Source organism: Saimiri boliviensis, chromosome 5 (assembly GCF_048565385.1).
Source record: "Saimiri boliviensis isolate mSaiBol1 chromosome 5, mSaiBol1.pri, whole genome shotgun sequence".
Lineage (NCBI taxonomy): Eukaryota > Metazoa > Chordata > Mammalia > Primates > Cebidae > Saimiri > Saimiri boliviensis.
The window spans coordinates 127,825,993-127,845,970 of record NC_133453.1 but is presented as its reverse complement, the minus strand read 5'-3'; the positions used below and the strand labels follow the sequence as shown (position 1 = coordinate 127,845,970).

Genomic DNA, 19,978 nt, shown 5'->3' with positions numbered 1-19,978 from the left:
CCTGAGTTAAAGAAGGTCTGAGAAAAGGCTGGGAATCATCTATGCTGCTACCCATTCCCAGAGAGAGATATTACAGCCCAAGACAGCCATGTACTGGGATTAGCTTTTTCCTTTGCTGAGACTCCTCATCTAAGGTCTGGCCTGCCAGTCCTTACTAAAGTCCTATAGTTTTTGTTCCTAGGTGGTTCACAAGCGTGTGGTCACAGTGCTCTGTGTCTTGCGGTGAAGGACACCACAGTCGGCAGGTGACATGCAAGCAGACAAAAGCCAATGGAACTGTGCAGGTGGTGTCGCCAAGAGCATGTGCCCCTAAAGACCGGCCTCTGGGAAGAAAACCGTGTTCTGGTCATCCATGTGTTCAGTGGGAACCAGGGAGCCAGGTAAAGCTAATATATCTAGTACGTGGACAGCACTATCTGTAATAATCACCTTATTTTCAACAAACTACTTCTGGGGCAGGGGCAGGAATCTGATTAGTCTCTGAAATGAATGTATGTCTCTGATCTGAAGGTTTATATTTAGAAATTATAATGTCTGTCTTCCAGTACAAAAGTGAAGCAAGTTTGGGTTCTTTGAATGCAGTGATGCCATAACAGAAGCTCCAAGGCAGACCAGTTTAAGGGAGTAAGAATAAAAGCAGCCTTCATGAAAAGGAGGAGGGCAAAATTAGTGGTGTATCTGCACTGAAGCCTCAGAATCTTTATCCCAAATGCCACCTTTAATAATGTTCTAATCAAATACTTAGGAAAAAGTTTAATGTGTAGGAATCCATAAAAATATAACACATTATTGAAACACGTAAAAGTTGAACAAATAAAAGACCTATTATACTCCTGAATGGAAAATCTCAGTACTACAAAGATGTTGATTTCCTTAGATGAATTTATGCATGTAATTCCAATTAACATCACAGTAGAAATTTTTTTTATGGAACTTAAGATCATTCTGACATTCACATGGGAGATAATATGACAATAAAGACTGTAAATTTTTATTTTTAAAAAATATTGGACTGGGCCAGGTTCAGTGGCTCACACCTATAATCCTAGCACTTTGGGAGGCTGAGGTGGTGGATTGCCTGAGCTCAAGAGTTTGAGACCAGCCTTCTACTAAAATGAAAATAAAATAAAATAAAATAAAATAAAATTAGCCAGGCGTGGCGGCCTGCACCTGTAATCCCAGCTACTTAGGAGGCTGATGCAGGAGAATTGCTTGAACCCAGGAGGCAGAGGTTGCAGTGAGTGGAGATCATACCGTTGTACTCCAGCCTGGGCAACAGAGCAAGAGGCTGTCTCAGAGGAAAAAAAAAAAAAAGTATTGGAGAGGCTTTCCTCATCCTGTGTCAGAGCATGATGCAAAACTGTCATAAGTAAAATAGTACAGCATTAGTGCACAAGAGACACAGGTTATGGTGTATAGTTAGAGCACAGAAACAGACCAGATTGAGTTTAAAGCTTAAAGAAAGTTAATCATAGGAGAAAACATTGTTTTAAAAATAGAAGCTATAAAACTACTAAGAATATCTAAATAAATGGAAAGCTGTAAGACTTACTATTAAAAGTAACACAATACTCCTGAAATTTATCTACAAATTCAACGCAATCCCTATCAAAATTTCATCTGATTTCTTTGCAGAAGTTGACAAGCTGATCCTAAAATTCATGTGGAAATAAAAGAGACCCAGAATAACCAAAACAATTTTGAAAAGGAACAAAGTTGCAGGACTCCGACTTCCTGATTTCAAAACTTACTAAAAAACTACAGTAATCAAGTAGTATGGTACTGACATAGGACAGACATATAGATCAATGAAATTGAATTGAGTCCAGAGATAAACCAATATACACATATGGGTTAATTTATATAGTTTATGGTTTATATAATTTGTTAATTTATATACAATTAACCCATATGTATACATGGGTTTATCTCTGGACTCAATTCAATTTCATTCATATAAACCCGTATATGTGTGTGTGTGTGTGTGTATATTTATAAATATACACACACACACACACATACACACACGTATACATTAGTTGATTTTCTGTAAGGTTGAGAAACCATTTAATGGGGGAAGAATAGTCTTTTAAGCAGTGGTGCAGGACAATTGGGAATCATTTGCAGAAAAGGGTGTTGGGCCCTTTACACCCCATACAAAATGTTAGCCTAAAATGAATCAGAGAATTTAAAGAGCTCAAACTATAAAACTATTTGAAGAAGATATAGGCATAAATTTTCATGGCTTAGATTAGAAAATAGCTTCTTAGATATAACAACAAAAGCAGAAGCAACAAAAAACACAGATAAATTGGACTGCACCAAAATTAAAAATTTTTGTGCTGCAAAGGACACCATCAATAAAGTAAACAGACAATCACAGAATGGGAGAAAATGCTTAAAAACTGTGTATCAAAAAGGAGCTCATCTCTAAAATATGTAAAGAATACTTACAGCTCAGTAATAAAAACACAAAGTATCAACAAGATATACAAATGACCAATAAGCACATGAAGAGATGCTTTCCATTAGTCATTAAAGAAATGCAAATCAAAACCACAGTAAGATAAAACTTTAGGCTCACTGGGATGGCATTAGTCAAAAACAGGTATCAACAAATGTTGGTGAGGTTGTGGAGAAACTGGAACCTTCATGCTGCTGATGGGAATGCAAAATGGCGTAGACACTTTTTTCACCCTGGCAGTTCCTGAAAATGTTAGATTAAATCTACTAGATGACCCAGAAATTCCATTCCTAGGTATGTATCCAAAAGAAATGAAACATTCAGGATCATATTCTAGGGTAAAAAAATTAAAAAAAAAAAATACAAATAAGAAATGGAACATATGTCCACACAAAAACTTGTACATGAATATTCATTGAAGAATTATTCATAATAACCACAATGTCATTAAGTAGAAACAACCCAAATAATATAACCCCACGATAAAAAAGGGGAAACAACTGATGAGTAGATAAACTGTAGTACCTTTGCACAGTGGAATATTTGACCATCAAAAGGAATGAAGGACTGATATGTGCTATAACAGGGTTAAACCTTGAAAATATTACAGTAATTGAAGGAAGATAGATGCAAAGGACCACTCAGTATACCATTCATACAAAGTGTCCAGAACAGGGAAACCTATAGAGAGAAAAAGCAGACTAATGATTGCCTAGGACTGGGGAAAGGCAGTGGGAGGAGGTAGGAGTATCTCCTAAAGGTATGGGGTTTCTTTTGCGGATGATGATCATGTTTTAAAATTGATTATGGTACAGGTTACATACCTCTAAAACCCATTAACATGTGATGGTAAATTATATGGTTTGTAAATTGTATCTCAATAAAGTGGTTAGTCAAAATAAGAAAAAAGACAGTATAAGAGAAACTGGCTAGCTAATATAAGAAAAATAAGTAAAATCAGAGCACAGACTCAGAACATACACCAAAATAAATTCTAACTTGATTAAAGAACTAAGTGTCTAAGTAAATGCAAGTAGAACTATCATGATAGGCAAGACCTTTTTAAGCATAAAATAAGTTATACGAACAAATTAATACGCATGATAAATAAGTAAAAATTTTGAGAACTGAATATCAAAATTTAAATTTTTTTCCTGTAATTAAACTCACCTTAGCTCACGAGCCTTCATTTTTGCTCACAGGAGAAAAACCCAAACTTGGCAGACATTTACAGGTTTAAGCATAGTCATTTCTGGACTTAAGCCCAATTGATTGAAGACTTGCCGTGTCCTTTTTTCCTTCTCCCCAGAGGTCGTCTAAGTTTTGTGGAAGAAAGGAGGGTGGTATGGTTAGGCTTTGTGTCCCAACCAGATCTCCTCTTGAATATAATCCCCGTATGTCAAGGGAGAGACCAGGTGGCGGTAACTACCTGAGGAGTACTTGGCACTTCTCCTTCTTGCCACCTGTGAAGAAGCTGCCTTGCTTTCCCTTCACCTTCTGACATGATTTTAAGTTCCCCGAGGCCTCCCCAGCCATGCTGAACTTGATTCAAACTCCTTAAAATGGAATTCTTTCTAGTTTCTACCAACTCTCATAACTGGCAGTTTTCTATTATGATTTATTTAGTGCCATCTTCAATAGTATATATTATTCTGAAATACTAGTAATTTACAAAGGAAAGAGGTTTAATTTTTCGTCAATTAAACCTCTTTCCTTTGTAAATTACCCAGTCTCGGATATGTCTTTATAGCAATGTGAAAAGAACTAATACAGAGGGGAAAGGAAGCTTAGAAGTATGTTCCTGACTCTGAAAAAGAGGTGTCTGGTCCATACAGGTGTACTCTCATCTTCTCTAATTCCCCGTGAGGACAGCTGGTTACCGTACCCTTGTAGCAGGTCTTCAGCTATCCTGCCTCAGTACATGACCTTAGTACCACACAGCATGCATGAGCTTACACAGCATGCGTGAGCTTGCAGGGTTTACACTGCATTGTACTTTTTCATTCCAGTGTCCTGGACGTTGCATGGGCCGTGCCGTGAGGATGCAGCAGCGTCACACAGCTTGTCAACACAACAGCTCTGACTCCAACTGTGATGACAGGAGGAGGTAATGGCCCCACCCTAGAGCAACACACATTCCCTCCTGACTCAGGACAATGATTGTAACTGCCTGAAAATGGAATTCTTTCTAGTTTCTACCAAATCTCATACTGGCATTTTCTATTATTATTTATTTAGTGCCATCTTCAATAGTATATATTATACTGAAATACTAGTTAATGTGCACTATTTATAATTACAGATTATTTGGATCTTAAACATAAAGGGACACCACTCTGTGGTAAAAGGGGAAAAAAGGATCACTTGAGAATAGGCAGATACTTCTCCCTCTACATACTAAGTTAATCAAGCCTAATAATATTTCATTTAGGCTTACAGATTAAATCTTAATGCTTTTAATGAACTGCTTTATTCCTCTGTTTAGAAAATGTTTTTATTAGGATATTGGCACAGTGGTTTAGCAGACAGTGAAACAAACTTTAATCTTGTTGAGGGGCTTAAATAAGAATGGAGTTTGCTTTTCTCTTTTTATAAAAGTCTAAGCTGGTAGATGGTTTAGGGATAGAAGAGTTTTGTTCATGGGGTCATCCAGAGATCCAGACGCCCTCCATCTGGCAGCTCAGCCACTCCAGAGAACAGCATCCCAGCCAGCACAAAGTGGGGAGAGAGCCTAGAAGGCACACTATAATCAGGGGCCTGGGAGTTCTATTATAGCACTGGCTTTTTGTGTGACTTTGGACTGCCTAGCCACCGAATGTGCAAAGTGGAATATTATCATCCATGTGAACTTACGGTTAGAAAGTTTTAATGATTTCACTTACTGTGAAGCACCTAAGCCGCCTGGGTCATGGAAGATGCTCAGTATCTAGCTATTTCTCCCTCTTCCGTGTCCTGAGTTTTGCTGGACAAGATGAGATGACCTTGACAATTGGCTGGGTTACCATTTTAAGCCTTCAGTAAGGTTTGGCAATGTAGAGTCAGTTGCATTTCCTATTCCCCGCAAAGTGATTTCAAGCCTGAATCATTCTCCTCAAATGGAAAATGTTTGGAACGGCTGCTTTCATTCTCAACAGAAACCTAGTTTCCTATTTTGCTGAGACAATAGAGACCACACACAGATTGATATGCATCATCCCAGATGTTTTACTTTGCATTCACAAAGATATATTTATAACACAAATACATACATGGGTTGCATATGTGTTTTTCTGACACTTGCTTTTTCTGCCTGAGAATGAATGTATTATAGATGCTTCCCATCAAGTAGCAATTAACTATTCTTTTTAATTTTTGTACTTAATATTCTATTCTAAATTTTGTAGTTAATATTCTGTTGCTAATGGACATTGGATGGTTTCAAAATTTTGCTGTTATAAACAAAGCTGCAGTAAATATCCTGGAACATATATCTTTGTGCACAAGGGTAATCTTTTTAGGGTAGATTTTTAGATATGGGATTGAATTGGTAGGAATGCTCACTCTGATCCCATCAAATTTCCATCAAAATTTCTATGCCAGCAGTATGTGAGAGCTGCCCCCTGTTCATCAACATGATATAGGTTTGCAGTCTTTTAAAAATTTTGCCAATCTGATGGATGAAAATTTATCTCATTGTAATTTGTACTTTCCTGATTACTTTTTTTTTATATGATTTCTTATGTCTTGTATTTTTTCTTCTTGAACTCATCTACATTTTTTTTTCTGCCACCATTACCCTTGGCCAAGCCACCTTCATCTCTCACCTGGTCTACCATCACAGCTATCCAGCTGGTCCCCTTCAGCCATCCATGCTCCTTTCCAACCCAGTCTTCACACTGCAGCCAGAGTGAGTTTTCTCAAATCTAAATCTGATCCTACCACACCATAACCCATCTCCCCGCTAGATTAAAATTACTTTAGAGGCTTTACTTTCTCTTAGGAAGATTGACCAAATCCTCAGTATGGCCTATAAAATACCACATGCTTGGCCAGGCATGGTGGCTTACACTTGTAATCCCAGCACTTTGGGAGGCTGAGCCAGGCAGATCACTTGAGATCAGGAGTTCGAGATCAGCCTGGCCAATACTGTGAAACCCTGTGTCTACTAAAAATACAAAATTTAGCTGGGCGTGGTGGCAAACACCTGTAGTCCCAATTACTTGGGAGGCTGAGGCAGGAGAATTGCTTGAACCCGGGAGGCAGAGGTTGCAGTGAGCCAAGATCATGCCACTGCACTCTACCCTGGGCAAAAGAGTGAGACTCCATCTCAAACAAACAAACAACAACAAAAAACCACACACATACATTCAAGTCCTACTTTTCTTCACAACCTCACCCACAATCTCATGCTCTCTCACTCTTCATGTTCCAGCCACATTTTCCTTCTGTCAGTTCCTTAAATACGTATTTTCCATTCAAAGGCAGCAAAAAGTAAGAGGCAGAAAATAGAAAAGATTAAGAGAGTAGAAGGATCTATCAAGAGGCTCAAAATCTGATTAAACTGGGTTTTAGACCAAGAGATATGGAAGTAAAATGAAAGGTAAACTTTTTTTTTAATAATGGAAGAAAAATTCCTAGAGCTGGGAGTGAGTCAGGGTGGCGAGGAGTCAAGGTGCCATTCATTTTCTCTTTTATTTCTGTTTCCTCCAGGATTGGCTGTTCTGTTTTTATAACCTGGTGCTTTTCTTTCATACTGTTATATTGTTTCTGCACATGTGTGGTGGTTTATGGATGAGAGATGAAGTTGGTTAGTAGAGAGAGCCGTCAAGGGTTTCTTTTGCAGTGCTTTGGCCCTTTTCCCCACAGACTTCTGCTGGATTGGTGTATGACTGTGGGCTCACTGTAGGTAGGGAGGTGTTAGAACTCACTTTTGAGTGGGTGGACAGAGAGCAATGGAGACCCCCCATTTGCCATAGGAGGGCCTCAGGAAATGTTTAGAGTGTTGTATAAGGAGAAGCATTAGTGGCGTTAGTGATCAGTGGTGGGCAGGCTGTCTGCTGGTGTCTACGATATACCTTCGGAAAGGTTTGGGAGCTGTGGCTTCCACTGAAAAGTTGTAGAGGGAATGGGAGTTGTCAGAGCAGAACTATCTCAGATATATGGCAAGGTGACAACATGGGGACCTACAGAATGCTGAAGACACAGAAAGCTGGTTTCTCAAAAGTGGTGACTTCTAACCTCTGAAGTCAGAATCACCCAATAAATGTCTGTAAAATAAAGATTCTTGGGCCTTACCTTAGACAGTGAATCAGAACCTTCATGAAATTGCCCGGCCATCTACATCATTTTAAAGCTGTCTGCTTCGGCCTGCTTCTCATCACCAGCCAGGCTTGGGATCTCAGAATCAGCAGTTCCATGTGGCTGATGGTGAAAGGAGTTATTTGAGGCAAAAGTGGAGCCAGACTGAATAGAAGTGAGAAATTGAAAAAAGCTAGTAGAAACAGGTTACTTTATGATTTCTGCTGCCATTTCTATACTCATGCTTCATGTAGAAAAACACATGAACCCCAATTATGTGCGTACTGTGGGTGCCCAGACTGTATTCACCTGGCTAATGTGTCTCTGGCCAGGAGGAAGTGATGCCCTCTACTGGACAGACCTTGCTTTTTATTCATTTATTTATTTCGACTGTGTCCTCAGTGACCAGCCTCTGAGCTTTCCTGGGCTTCAGCTTCTGTGTTGGTCCATGGCTCCCTATGCCCCTCTCATTCTCTGTATTTAGAAAGATAGCCCTTTCTGACTTCCCACTGGCCCTGCCTTTCATCAGAGCAAAAGAGGCTGTTTTACAATCCCTTGGGCTAGAAACAAAAATCAACTTGGAATGATTTATGCAAAGGGGGCGAGGGATTTATTAAGACCATCCAACACTTCTGCACAATAACTTGGTATTCTTTTAAATATATTATTTGAATATTTGTTCAAGGTTTTTCAGTGGAAAGCTGGTCTTTGTATAGGGAGATGGTTGAGGAGTACTCAGTCTCTTTTCTTCAAAGTGACTCAATTTTTGGTCCCTAAGAGTCATACCCACTGGGGAAAACAGAAGCAGCTAATAGGACATTCACCTCTTCCATGAACCTTATGAACAGTTTGGTGGGACAGTACCGTTAAGTAAACCCTTTGATAGAGTCTCCCCCTACTGGCTAATTAAAGGGTTGCAGCCAACTACTTGCAACACTCTCCCTTTTAGAGTTCTCCATTTATTACATTTCCCGTAAAACAATCCTTATGGATTTATGTGCTCTGATAAGGAACCTTTAATAGGATAACAAAAATGTATCATAGAATCCAAAGGGAGAACAGGGAGCATGCAGTCAGACCTCAGGAAGGACTAAACTAAGAAATGGGAAGTCATTGTTTTTTTTCTCTCATCTCTGCAGTTCTGTGTGTTTCTGCTTCATTCTTTGCTCTTTATTAAAACTTTTTTTTCTCTATCTGTGGCCCACGTGGCAGAATATAGCCACCTACTACTCCCAAGCTTCAGGTTTACATGCCTGGTTCCAGCAACCTCCACATCCTAAGAGAAATACAGTTATTCAGCCAGCTCAAGTTAGGGCCCTCTTCCAGTCATCTTTGGGACTGGGAAGACACCCTCATGCAGTGCAAATATGTTTTCCAGGAGCCCTGCCTTAGGAAACAAGGGCAGACACCCCAACGTGGGTCCACTACGTTGGCTTTATCCTCTTTAGCAAATGTCTATTCAAAAACCAGAGGGTATTAACTTCCTGTTTTAAAGGACAAGGAAATCAGAGGTAGATTCTTCTGATATGGTCTTTGGTAGTTTCTGACTGCAAGTCTTGGTGTGACTTAGGTATAAATAAGAGTACTTCTTTTAGCAGACAAGATTGCTCACATATAAAGTCATACACCACAGTATGTTTTGAGCACTTATAAAAAGAAAATTTAAGTCTTGTTAACACATTTGAGGTGGCTTATTGTAGATCATTATAGTAAATAGCTCTCTTCCTTGCCAAGACTGATCTGTTTCAGCTAGTCAGGATGTGTGAGCCTTGATTTGGGGTTGGAAGTCAGTGGCAACACATGGTTTGCTCGCCATCCTTCTTCATCAGAGCACAACTAAGCAGGCACACTCAGCCCCAGGTGGTGGAGACTACTGTCTCTAGACTATATGGCATATTCTGTTCTAGAATATTCTAGACTATATGGCATAACAGCAGGGGGATGTCTTGGTCTTAGACTCTCCATCCAACCCTTAATACATAGAATATAGAGTAAGGTAAAAGGCTTGGTCTCAGCAAAAAGTTACACCCTGCCTCTCCTATTTTTTGTTTTTCTGTTTTGTTTTGCATTTCAGACCCACCTTAAGAAGGAACTGCACATCAGGGGCCTGTGATGTGTGTTGGCTTGCAGGCCCCTGGAAGCCCTGTACAGCAGCCTGTGGCAGGGGCTTCCAGTCTCGGAAAGTCGACTGTATCCACACCAGGAGTTGCAAACCTGTGGCCAAGAGACACTGTGTGCAGAAAAAGAAACCAGTTTCCTGGCGGCACTGTCTTGGGCCTTCCTGTGATAGTACGTACACCTCTCAGGTATCTCCACTGCCCCAGAGGCCTTGATGGCGTCAGATCCTGATGACACCATCCCGGTGCTAGGCCCTGCTTGTGATTACTTCATCCGTGTCCCATCTGATGGGCTATTCAGAATGGATTTGGTAGCTTGAGACATCAGGAGATGAATTCCTTTATGTGGGTGCAGCTCCATGTTCTCTAGAGAAGAAAACAGTTGGATCAGTACCATGCCAGTAGCATTGGTTACTGCCGTTCTGAAAGGCACTGGCAATCTCTCCACACACTTCTCTTCTGCCTGGTAATCTTATATGCTAAGACAAAGATTGCATGGATGGGCTTGGGTAGGTATGCCAATGTCCTGAAATTATATGTAAAAATTAATTGTAGGTTTATTTTTCTAGGGACCAGGTGTGTACCTTTCATAAGTTTTTCAAAGAGTTCATGACCCTGCATTATTGCTGCTCTGAGCACTAAAAGGAGCAGCATGGGCCAGAGGGGCTGGGAGGGCGCAGAGAGCAGTGAGAGTCACTTGACTGGGCTGAAAGGGTGTCCAGTGCACTTCTGACCCGAGTACAAAACAGTGGCCCTAACCCAAAACTGCTTTCTTCATCTCACTCTGTGATCTCAATTTATGGCTTATCATAAAGTAAAATAATTTTTAAGTAGGTCTTTAATAAGCTGTATGTTATAGATTGGTTTTTCTTTTTTGCAGGAGACTGCACAGACACAACTCGTACTGTATGTTTATAAAACATGTTAATTTGTGTTCCCTAGACCCCTACAAACAAAGGTGCTGCCAGTCACGTCGAGAGCGATAAGCCTTCGGAGGGGTCATGATGCTGCTGCGAAGATAAAAGTAGAATATAAAAGCTCTTTTCCCCATGTCCATTCAAAAACATGTATTTCTTAAAAGTAGATTCTATGGATCAAACAGAGGTTGAAGCAAAAACACCACTGTTCAGATGTAAAGTGAAATTTTCCCATGGTAGTTTTATATTCCAATTTTATTTTTAAATGATGTATTCAAGGATGAACAAAAATACCATAGTATGCATGCCACTGCGCTTGGGAGCTCATCATGTCTGTCAAATCAAGAAATTGCCAACATGATGAGCACATCATCACGTGCTGCCTGTTTCCTGTGATTTGTAGACTAGCACAGAGTGATACATTCTAAAAACTTGGGAAACACAGTGACTGATGCCTTCCTCTTCTCTCGAGTTGTAGGTTTTCAACAGGTTTATAAGGTATTCACATTTTGGAAGCTCTGGCCCGTAGTTGTTAAGATGTTGGCATTAATGGCATTTTCAAAGATCTTTAAGTTTAGTCTGTGAAAAAGAGAACTTCCTTCTGTATAGGCTGTCACACGGACTGACCCAAGGATTCACAGAGGGATGGCATCTTGTCTTTGCTTTTAGAACACCCAGGGAAGAAAACACAGAGTAGATACTACTATCATTTGTACAACTACAGAAATCTATGACCAAATGAGGCATCTTGGAAGTCAAAGAAGAGGGAACATTAACCTTTTCTACTGATTTTGAATTATATTCAAAACTTTCTTTTAAGAACTGTGAATGAAACTTTTTCTAAGCACCATTCTATTGCACACAAACAGAAAAACAAAGCCTTATTAGACTTAATTTATGCATAAAGTAGTGTTCCTGAGGATTTTATTTTGGAAAATTTATATGACAGTAATCCAAATAAGAAACACAATAGTTGAAAATAATTTTTATAGTAAATAATTGCTTTGAGCTGATTTTCCAGTAAATCCAAAGTTAATTAGGTTAGGCTAGAAGTTACTCTAAGGACCAGGGGTTGGAGTCAGGATTTGCTTTAAGATTTGGGGAAAAGGGTAAGGGGTGGTTTTAGTTTTAGGATTAGAGCTAGAATTGAGTTAGGTTGAGAAAGGAAGTTAAGGTTCAGGTTACAGTTGGCTTTAAGGGTTAGGACCAGGTTAGGTCAGGGTTGGACTGGGTTTAAATTGGGGCCAGTGCTGGTGTTAGTGATAGTGTCAGGAAGGAGGTTAGGTTTGGAGTAAACGTTGTTGCTGAAGTGGGTTCAGGCTAGCATTAAATTGTAAATTCTGAAGCTGATTTCGTTATAGGGTCTTTTCCCTGTACACCAGCAGTTATGACTTTAAATGGCACATAAGGCCAAATAAGTGGTCATACTTCTTTTATCAGGGTCTCAGCTGCCTGTACACTTGCTGCCTGCAGCCTCTTGGCTACAAAGTTACCTGCAGCAGGTTGTGCTGGGCCTAGTCCCTGGTCAGTAATAACTAAACAGTGAATTTTGGCTTAGGATATGTCTGTGGAAAAACTTGTTGAGTTTTTCTACCATATCCTGAGCATGCAGTTTCTTTTGTTCTAACTTCAGCCTCACTGACACTGGGATGAGCACTACTGTATGTGGAGGGTTTGGTGACTGGGAATAGATGGGGGAAAGTGAGGAGGACACACCAGCCCATGAGTTGTTAATCATCAATCACATCTGATGTTGAAGGTTATTAAATTAAAAGAAAGTTCATTTGTAACATACTCTTTGTATATATTTATTATATGAAAGGTGCAATATTTTATTTTGTACAGTATGTAATAAAGACATGGGACATATATTTTTCTTATTAACAAAATTTCTTATTAAATTGCTTCACTTTGTATTTAAAGTTAAAAGTTACTATGTTTCATTTGCTATTTTACTTTCATTGTTGTCATTCAAATGGCATTCCTGTGTACTGTATTTTACTACTGTTTTTATAACAGAGTTAATGGTCCTCTTTCATGATCCCTATGTAATTCAAAAATAAATTTACCTTGATTATTTAGTGGCATCCTTATGAATGTAGGCAGCTTATGTGTGTTATTTTATGGTAGCCTTGGGTCTTGTCATCTTGGCTGTCCCCTTGTTAGTAGTCTAAGAGCAACCTCAACCTTGTTAGTAGTCCAGGTTTGATTCCCTGGACTGTCCTTTGGAGTGTGGATTACAAGACTCAGAGCAGATCTAATGCCCTGATTCTACTCATTAGTATTGAGAATCACATTTAAAAGAATCTTGAGGGATGATCCAAGATGGCCGACTAGGAACAGCTCAGGATTGCAGCTCCCAGTGAAAGCGCAGAGGGTGAGTGGACGCCACATTTCCAGAAGGATTTTTATTGCCCACAGACCAGGAGATTCCCAGGTGGAGGAGCCCCACGGGTCACCAGCGTGGCTGTTTTCGCCGGCGTGGCTGCTTTGCCGGCACCCTGGTGCTGCGGTTCTCCATACAAAATACACTGGTCCAGCTGCCCTTTTAGCTAGCGATTGGAGCCCCGGGAAGGCACAGTCACCCACTGATCTGATCAAAAAGGGGACTGAAACAGAGAGCCAGGCCAGGAGATTCCCGGGCAAAAAAATGCCACGAATCTCAGCACCGCTGTTTCAGCTGGCGCAGTGAGTCACCACACGGGAAATCACACAGATCCCGGTGCCTTTTCAACAGGCGACTGGAACACCTGGGAGAGAGACGACCGTTCAACTAAAAAAAAAAAAAAAAAAGGGGAGGCGGGGACTCAGAGGCAGGGAGCCAGGTGATCAGGCTCAGCTGGTCCCACCCCCAACAAAAACAGCAACTGGAAACGCTCTGGGCTGAGAGTTTCACAGCAAGCACAGCTGAACCGAGGACAGTCCAGCTCTGTCGGGGAGGGGTGTCTGCCATTACCTAGGCACCCCACTACGGAGGTAGTCTGCCGTTGCCAAGGCAACCTGCCATTACAGAGAAAGTCCACCATTACAGAGGTGGGCCACCATTGCCAAGGCAGTTCTAACTACACCCATGTAAACAGGACTGCAGGGAAGTTCACATGGCAGCTGGGTGGAGCCCACAGCAGCTCAGCAAAGCCTCTGCAGGCAGACAGTGACTAGGCTGCCTCCCTGCTGGGCAGGGCAGCCCTGAAAAAAAGGCAGCAGCACAACAGAAACTCATATATAGAGCCCTAACTCCCTGGGACAGAGCACCTGGGAAAAAAACGGGTTTATGAGTTCTGCTGAAGGAGACCTAAAAGTACCTGACCAGCAGCTCTGAATGAATAAGGGAGCTCACAGCTCAGCACTTGAGCTCCTATGAAGGACAGACTGTCTCCTCAAGCAGCTCCCTGACCCCCATATATCCAAAGAGTCACCACATAAAGGAGAGATCAGACTGATATTTGGCGGGTATCCTTCTGGGACAAAGACAACAGAAGAAGAAACTGGTAGCAACCCTTACTGTTGTGCAGTTGCAGCAGGTGATCCCCAGGCAAGCAGGGCCTGGAGTGGACCTCAGCAGTACTACAGCAGAGGGACCAGACTGTTACAAGGAAAACTAAAACAGAAATAACTTCTGTAAGGCCGGTTGCCTCGCTGGGAGGTCGGACACACCCACCCCTGCACCCCTGCACTCAGCACCTGACTATGCACCAGGCACCAGTCTCAGCACTCGGCACCTAGCTCTGCCGCATGGTTCCCTTGGAAAGCTCTGGCTAATGCAACCCTGGCCAGCTCTCACACCAGAAAACCCGCCCAACAACCCGCCAACCAATAGCGGTCCACCCCGTCTCAATCCCGCTCCCCTGGACCCAATCAGAGCACCCAGCTGTTGCTCGTTCCTCCTAGCCATAAAAACCCCACACCCCAGGACCCCTTTCCCTGGACCAGAGAACCTCGCCTGGGAGCTGAATAAATTGGCATTTAATTTTCTTATACTGGCCTCAGTTTCCTCATTTTAAACTCGGCAATAACCCTTACAAGTGGTGCCAAAATCCCAGGGGGAGTTAAAGACCCCCCCCAACCCCCAGGGAAAGTGACTCCTCTACCATAAGGTGAATCAGGGAGCCGCCACTTCTCCAATCATCTGTAGCCATTACTCAGTAAGACTCCTATTGTCCATAACCCCATCCTCTGTTTGCTCCGATCTGAGGAGACCCTGTCCGTATTTGTGGCCGTGTCAGGGACTCCTCCCCATCTTGAGCTGTGGGCCTCACGGAGATGTCCCGGTGCCCCTGCTCACCCGTTCCAGAAGACAGGAATATTGTGGAGACGTCCCTATACTCCTGTCCTTCCCCGAAACCTCCGGTAGTCGGGCGTTGTGGTCCAGGACGCCGTTCCTCACTCCTGACTATCCCACAACAGAAAGGGAACTATGGGTAATCAGGAGTCCCGCCTAGACCCCAAGTTGCCATTGCGATGTCTAGTCCGAAATTTACCCAAGCTGGGCCTCTCCATAAAAAAGAAAAGGCTGCTTTTTCTCTCCACTGTGGCCTGGCCCCAGTATCCTCTGGACAACCAGTCCAAGTGGCCACCAGAGGGAACTTTCAATCTTGGCATTCTAACTAATTTAGACAATTTCTGTCAAAGAAATGGTAAATGGTCAGAGGTCCCCTATGTTTAGGCCTTCTGGCATCTTCGCTCCTGCCCCACCCTCTGTTCCTCGTGCACCATTGCTCAGGTACTCCTGGCCAAAGAAACCCTCACCGCCCTCAGCCCCTCCACCATCCTCCTCCTTTTCCGACCCCGACCCGCCCAAAGAACTGTCCTTTCCTCCCGCCCAACCCACAAATCCTCTGTCATATGCGGAATCTCAACCCCCTCCAGCTCTTCCCCTTCCTGGTTCCAACCTAGCCATGTTAGTGCTCACACCCACTCGCGCTGTGCCCCTAACAATGAAACCTCCCTCCTTTGTCCTCTCCGAGAGGTTGCTGAAACAGAAGGCACTGTCCGAGTACATGTTCCCTTCTCCCTCTCTGACCTATCAGCCATTGAGAAATGACTAGGGTCATTTTCTACCAATCCTACTGCTTACACCAAAGAATTCCGCTACCTCACCCAGGCTTACGACCTCACCTGGCATGATACCTACATAATTCTGTCCTCCTCCCTCACTCCAGATGAGTGTGACCGCATCCTTACGGCAGCCTGGGCACACGCTGATCAGGCACATCTCACAAACAATCAGATGCCAGTAGGTGCGGCTGTGGTCCCAGAGGCTGACCCTAATTGGAATTATCAAACCAGTCAAGATGGCCACCACCACCGGGACCAAATGCTACAGTGCCTCCTAGCGGGCATGCAAAGCGCAGCCCAAAAGGTAGTTAATTATGATAAGGGAAACACAGGTACTGATTGACTTACGACCTATGCAACTTACGACCACTCCACTTTATGACCACAATCGCTAGCCACGACTGCTCCGCATCTGGCAGCGCAAACATTGCCCAGCTGGGTGTACAACAATGCAGACCAGCTTCCGGCAGCACTACCATCTCCACGTGCATCATTTCAACTGTACATATAGCCTACTCAACTTACGACCAAAACGTGTTATGCCCGTTCTGCGTTCCCGACCGTGGTTGTAAGTCGAGCACTAGCTGTAACTCAGGGTCCTACTGAAAACCCAGCTGCCTTCCTTGACTGATTAATGCTATGATCCTTCATAACCGGGTGGACCGGCCTCTTTATCAGAGGCTATAGTTCTAGCCACCCATTTCATCACTCAGTCAGCAGCTGACATTAGAAAGAAACTTTAAAAGGCTGAGGAGGGCCCCCAAACTCCCATACGAGACCTGGTAAACATGGCATTTAAAGTTTTTAACAGCTGAGAGGAAAAGGCTGAGGCCACCCGCCAGGCCCACCTACAGCAAAAGGTAAGCCTCCAAACCCAAGCTCTTGTGGCAGCTCTGAGGCTGGCAGCACACCAGGTGCCTGGTGGAGGGTATCCATCGAAACCAGCCAAGAACTCTGGAGGCGTTCCGCCTGGGCCCTGTTTCAAGTGTGGTCAGGAGGGACACTGGGCACGTCAGTGTCCATGTCCCCGACCACCTACCAAGCCTTGCCCAAACTGCATACAGCTTGGACACTGGCACCGTGATTGCCTGTCCTGGACCACAGGCCCACCCCCCGCACCTCTATGTGGAGGGCAGGCCAGTCTGCAGGAAGCAATCCCATTGCTTGAACTTCTCGGCTTTCTGGATGACTGACACAGCCCAGACTCGAAGACCCCCATCACCCTTGCCGAGCCCAGGGTAACGCTGCAGGTAGCCGGTAAGTCCATTTCCTTCTTAGTGGATATGGGGCTACCTATTCTGTATTGCCTTCCTACTGAGGACCTAGCATACCTTCCCAGGTTTCAGTCATGGGAATTAATGGCAAGCCTTCCTGTCCTAATCAAACCCATCCTTTAGCCTGTGTCCTTGAGGGACACCCCTTTTCCCACTCTTTTTTAATTATACCCTCATGCCCAGTCCCCCTTTTAGGACAAGACATTCTCCAGACTGTGGGGGCCACTCTCCAATTCACTGGCCCTCCACACTCAAGCCCATCATCCGCTCACCTCCTACTGCCACTCCTAACTGATGCCACGTTCTGCCCTAACTCCTTGCCTCAACCCCCTATCCCTCCTGACGAAGTTAATCCCCTCGTATGGGATACCTCCAAGCCTGTAGTGGCCAAACATCATACTCTGGTTAAGATATTTCTCAAAAATCCTACCCACTTTCCTTCACATCCTCAGTTCCCTATCTCGAAGACCCACCATCAAGGCCTGAAGCCTATGATCACCTGCCTGCTAGCTCAAGGACTACTTATTCCCACCAGTTCCCTTGTAACACTCCTGTCTTGCTGGTCCAAAAGCCATCTGGCAACTACCGCCTGGTTCAGGACCTGTGCCTTATCAACGAGGCAGTGGTACCCCTCCACCCTGTAGTCCCCAACCCATACACCCTATTATCAAACATTCCCTCCACTACCTCTCATTTTACAGTTCTTGACCTCAAGGATGCCTTCTTTACCATTCCCCTTCACCCTGAGTCCTACTTTCTCTTTGCCTTCACCTGGACTGATCCTGACACCAACCTGTCACAACAGCTTACCTAGATGGGCCTGTCTTCAGGGATTCCCAGACAGCCCTCACATTTTTGGACAAGCCTCGGCAGCCAATCTTGGCTCCTGCCCCCTTCAACCCAGTCTCCTTCTCCAGTATGTGGATGACCTGTTACTTTGTAGCCCGTCCCTCTCCCTATCCCAGCAGCACACTGCCACTGTCCTTAACTTCCTCGGATCTCAGGGATACCAATTATCTCCCTCCAAAGCAGTTATCAGTCACCTTGGTGGTTATTTGGGCATCTGCCTCACCCCCAAAACTAAAAGCCTAACAACAGATCGCCAAAAGGCACTTCTTTCACTGCAGCCCCTGTAGACTGCCGACCAGATTCTTTCCTTTTTAGGATTTGTAGGATTTTCCACCACTGGATACCGAACTTTGCCTCTCTAGCTAAACCTCTGTACGTGGTGGCTAAGGACACCCCCACAGGACCCCTCTCCCATCCTGAGGTTGTAAAACAGGTTTTTAAAACCCTCCAAACTGCTCTGTCCACCGCACCCCCACTTCATCTGCCGGACCTCAATTGCCCCTTTTATCTGTCACTGATGAGAAACAGGGCATTACTGTCGGGGTTCTAACCCAACCCCTGGGTCCTGCGTTCTGCCCTGTAGCCTACTTATCGAAGCAACTTGACCCCACGGTCAGGGGGTGGCAGCCTTGCCTGTGAACCCTGGGAGCAGCAATAGAACTTACCAAGGAATCCCTAAAACTTACCCTGGGCCAGCATATCTCAGTGTTCTCTCCTCACCAGCTTACGGACCTCCTCTCCCACAAATCCCTCGCTCACCTAGGGCTCTCTCATCTACAGGAGTTCCACCTGGCTCTTCATTGAGAATCCTTCAGTCAGCCCTCACCCTACTTCCCCAGTCAACCTGGCTACCCTGCTTCCTCTTCCATCCCTTCCTCCTTCCCCAGCGCACTCCTGCCCTGAACTAACGGATGCACTTGCCAAACCTTGGGAGGGCCTATCCAACTTTCCCCTGCCTAATCCAGACCTTACTTTCTATGTGGATGGAAATTCAGTAATAACAGCCGACGGGAGGTGAAAGGTAGCCTATGTGGTAGTTGCAGATTCAGCCACCCTTAAGCCATGTCACCTCCCTGACGGAACCACATCACAAACCAACCACAAGAGCTCATTGCCCTAACCCGAGCTCTCACACTAGCACAGGGAAAGTGAGCAAATATCTATACTGACTCAAAATATGCTTTTCTTATTACCCATTACCACTCTGCCCTCTGGAGAGAGCGGTGACTCTGCTACACAGATCTCCAACCTTTTACAGGCCTTATCATTGCCTAGGGAAGTTACAGTCATACACTGCCGAGGATACCGGGCCCAGCATGATGCCATCACCCGAGATAGAGCAGCAAGATCTTTAACTAACGCCAAGTTAACCCCTACCCCTGTTCTCTTCCTTACCACAGCCACACAGCTTGTATACTCACCATCAGAACAACAGGCCCTTACACTAAAAGGAGTAACAGAATCTAATAAGGGCTGGATCTTCCTAAATAACAGAATCGCCCTTCCCCGGGAACAGGCCCCTAAAATTATTGCTGAAATCCACCAATCCTTACACATAGGGCCTAAGGCATTACACCGCTTTGTACAGCCCCTCTTTTTCTCGCCAGGTCTGCAACAAACAATTGAGCAGGTACACAAGGCATGCGTTACTTGCTCTAAGGTCTCACCTGAGGGAGGTTTAAGGCCACAGTTTCCTACTCACCAAATGTGTGGCAACCTAAAAGCCCGAGACTGGCAAACTGACTTCACTCATATGCTCACTCACAAAAAGCTCCACTACCTGCTAACTTTTGTAGATACCTTTACAGGTTGCATTGATACTTTTGTAGATACCTTTACAGGTTACCTTCCCCAGCTCCCGGAAGACAGCAGACAAGGGTGGCCTCCCTCCTTACTCAAGAAATCATCCCTTGCTCCGGCCTACTTGCCACCATCCAGTCAGACAATGGTCCAGCATTTACAGCCCAAGTAATCCAGCGAGTCGCCAAGTCCCTCAACATCTCCTGGAAACTGCACATCCCTTAT

The 19,978-nt window shown here is 43.9% G+C and overlaps 1 protein-coding gene and 1 long non-coding RNA gene across 8 annotated transcripts in view; one reads left to right on the top strand and one right to left on the bottom strand.

Moving 5' to 3' along the window:
- The window catches only part of ADAMTSL3 (ADAMTS like 3), a 335,335-nt gene extending 321,259 nt beyond the window's left edge, over positions 1-14,076 (top strand). The window contains exons 27-30 of one of the 3 annotated variants that reach the window (XM_074399945.1): positions 182-380; positions 4,474-4,571; positions 9,816-10,030; positions 10,801-14,076. In XM_074399945.1, coding sequence (XP_074256046.1) covers positions 182-380; positions 4,474-4,571; positions 9,816-10,030; positions 10,801-10,844 — 556 coding nt within the window. In that variant the 3' untranslated portion in view covers positions 10,845-14,076. Of the gene's footprint in view, positions 1-181; positions 381-4,473; positions 4,572-9,815; positions 10,048-10,738 lie in introns of all 3 variants that reach the window. The other 2 variants (XM_039480064.2, XM_074399944.1) reach the window with 2 other exon arrangements.
- LOC120368105 (uncharacterized) overlaps positions 1-19,978 on the bottom strand; it is a 70,061-nt gene that overhangs the window by 7,147 nt on the left and 42,936 nt on the right. For 2 of the 5 annotated variants that reach the window (XR_012517820.1, XR_012517818.1), the window contains one exon: positions 3,635-10,224. This is a non-coding gene — a long non-coding RNA (uncharacterized LOC120368105). The remainder of the gene's footprint in view (positions 1-3,634; positions 10,225-19,978) is intronic. The other 3 variants (XR_012517822.1, XR_012517821.1, XR_012517819.1) reach the window with 3 other exon arrangements.